Source organism: Papilio polytes, unplaced genomic scaffold (assembly GCF_000836215.1).
Source record: "Papilio polytes unplaced genomic scaffold, Ppol_1.0 DF824180.1, whole genome shotgun sequence".
In the NCBI taxonomy this organism is placed as follows: Eukaryota; Metazoa; Arthropoda; class Insecta; order Lepidoptera; family Papilionidae; genus Papilio; species Papilio polytes.
The window spans coordinates 1,434,753-1,436,961 of NW_013525024.1; the positions used below are offsets into that span (position 1 = coordinate 1,434,753).

At 38.4% G+C, this 2,209-nt stretch overlaps 1 protein-coding gene across 1 annotated transcript in view; it reads right to left on the reverse strand.

Annotated features, from left to right (window-relative positions):
- The window catches only part of LOC106110999 (glypican-5), a 69,856-nt gene that overhangs the window by 13,413 nt on the left and 54,234 nt on the right, over nucleotides 1-2,209 (reverse strand). Inside the window, exons 4-6 of the mRNA XM_013292968.1 lie at nucleotides 2,140-2,202; nucleotides 1,500-1,711; nucleotides 5-92 (exon numbers count right to left, since the gene is read on the reverse strand). Of these exons, the coding sequence (XP_013148422.1) occupies nucleotides 5-92; nucleotides 1,500-1,711; nucleotides 2,140-2,202 (363 nt within the window). The remainder of the gene's footprint in view (nucleotides 1-4; nucleotides 93-1,499; nucleotides 1,712-2,139; nucleotides 2,203-2,209) is intronic.

A 2,209-nucleotide genomic window follows, 5' to 3' on the forward strand; every position in this document is an offset into this window, starting at 1 on the left:
CCGCATCGGCGTCAGCACGAGCTACACGCTCCACGCCCTCCACGTAGCCCGCCCAGGGCGCTTCCAGCTCTGATACCAGCGCCCCGATGCACCTGCACCAAACACAATGATGCTAAGTTAAAATCGCGTCAAATACTAATATTCAGAAGAATTTGAAAGAATAGAACCACATAAATATCGAAAACGGTGAGAGATGGTTCTAATAAACATTGATCCTACTGATAATAATAATCTACACTGTCGTTCATATTAAATGATAAGGTTTCTTTGAAAGGTCCCTAAACGATGCCTCGTTAAAGCTGCAGGTCGTGATCGTGCGGCAGTGCGGCAGGGAGACCGCACGGCGCGGCAGGGCGCCGCAGTAATGTCCTCATAAACTTGTGTACACATTATATTACCTAGCGGCCTTTCTATCACAACACAAAAGTAGCAGGTACAAAATTGTATATTCAAAATAATTACCTACGACTTTATCGAGGGACAGCTTTCTAGGAACGTGCGGCTTCTGATTTGATAAATATTAGCAGTTTTTTTTACTCTAATGTTTAAGGGGTTTTTTGCCTTTCTTATGGGATCCCTAAGACTTTATAGTTAGTTTATAATGCGTGCTATTACTAATTAGCATTCGGGTTTGTGTAATAGTAAACTCCACTTTATATTTGTTTTGGTTTTATTTAACACTAAAATTGGGATGAATTTTATGTTGTTAACTAGCTGTTCCCGTGCGGCTTCAACCGCATGAAATTATAAAAATTTTACTTTATTGTTTACATTTGTCAAATTAACAATAGCAAATGTCAAAATGACATGACATGACAACCTTGGCAATTTTGCTTCCTTGATGTTGGTAGCAACTTATGGTCTCTTTCTCACATTAGGATTCTTATCCAAAATATTTACCTCCAAAGTTTAATGGCGTGAAAATAAATAGCCTAAAGCGTGACGTAAGTGTAGGGCTTTTTATTAAAAAGAAAATTATTCAAAAATATGCTGTAATTGCTGACATCTTAGGCAACAAAGAAGTGTGTGTTTACGCTTTATTATAATAGTATAGATTAATAGATTAAAAATTGTCTCTATCAGATCATTTCTTATTTTAGGAATTTCACAGAAAGTTCTAGATTAAAAAGTCCTTGAGCTGTCCGTATGCTAACTCTAATTGTCGTACCAATTAATCTCGACCAGACAAGACCTCAAGGGGTTTGGGTAATTCACTTGCGCACTCTCGTGTCACTGTAGTTTCGTCCATTTTGTATAGCCCGAATAAGTTTCAAGAGAGCAATTGAAATACGTAGTATTCTATTGAAGAGTTTTGTATCGCTTTACTTTTATAGTTTGTACGCATCCTAAATTAGTTTATTTATTTTAGTCCACACCAACACAAGATAAAAATATAGAATTAAAATCGTTTATTAGAAAACGACGAAAACCAAATTTTAGTTTTAACTAATCAATACTAATAGTTTATCCTCGTAAAAAAGTACTATTTTGCCACTTACCCTCGTGCAACGTTCAAGCAGTAGTGTTGGCAGGGGCTGACATCATAGCCTTTACAGTACGCGCAGCCCGCGGCCACCAATATCTTGTTCTGGCACTCCTCATTGCTGGTGACCAGCAGCTGTTCGCTGGCGGTCAACGCGCTTGCCCCCACCGCTAGCACTTGCAGCAGTACGCGCGCCGCTTCCATTGAACGTGATAGTGATGAGCCCAGCTGAAAGAAAATTATACTTTAGGCTTTAGTTAACACGTTTGTTGGCACCGGTTTGCCTGGCTTTACTTTAATATGATAAAATAGTAGTTCAATAAACTGATAACTGAGGTCAGGACAAACCTCGCTCGGTAGGATAAATGTAAAATAACTAGCTTTAACCCGCTACTCCGTTCGCGTAGAATTAAAAAAAAAATAATGAGTAGCCTATGTGTTCTTCCAGACTACATTCTACATCTATGCCAAATTTGATCCAGATCTGTTCAGCCGGCTAGAAACTCTAACAAACAACCATCCATCTAATCTTTCGCATTTATAACATTGGTTAGATAAATAAAAGCCAAAGGGATTTGTATTTGTGTATTACACTAATTGTAAAACACATTCAATTGTTCAAGTTTCTATTTCTCAAAAGATACAAAATAAATTACCTGTTGTGGTACTTCTCCGAATGGTTTCACCGCGTCGTACGCATCTTGCAAACACGCCTCGTACTCCGGC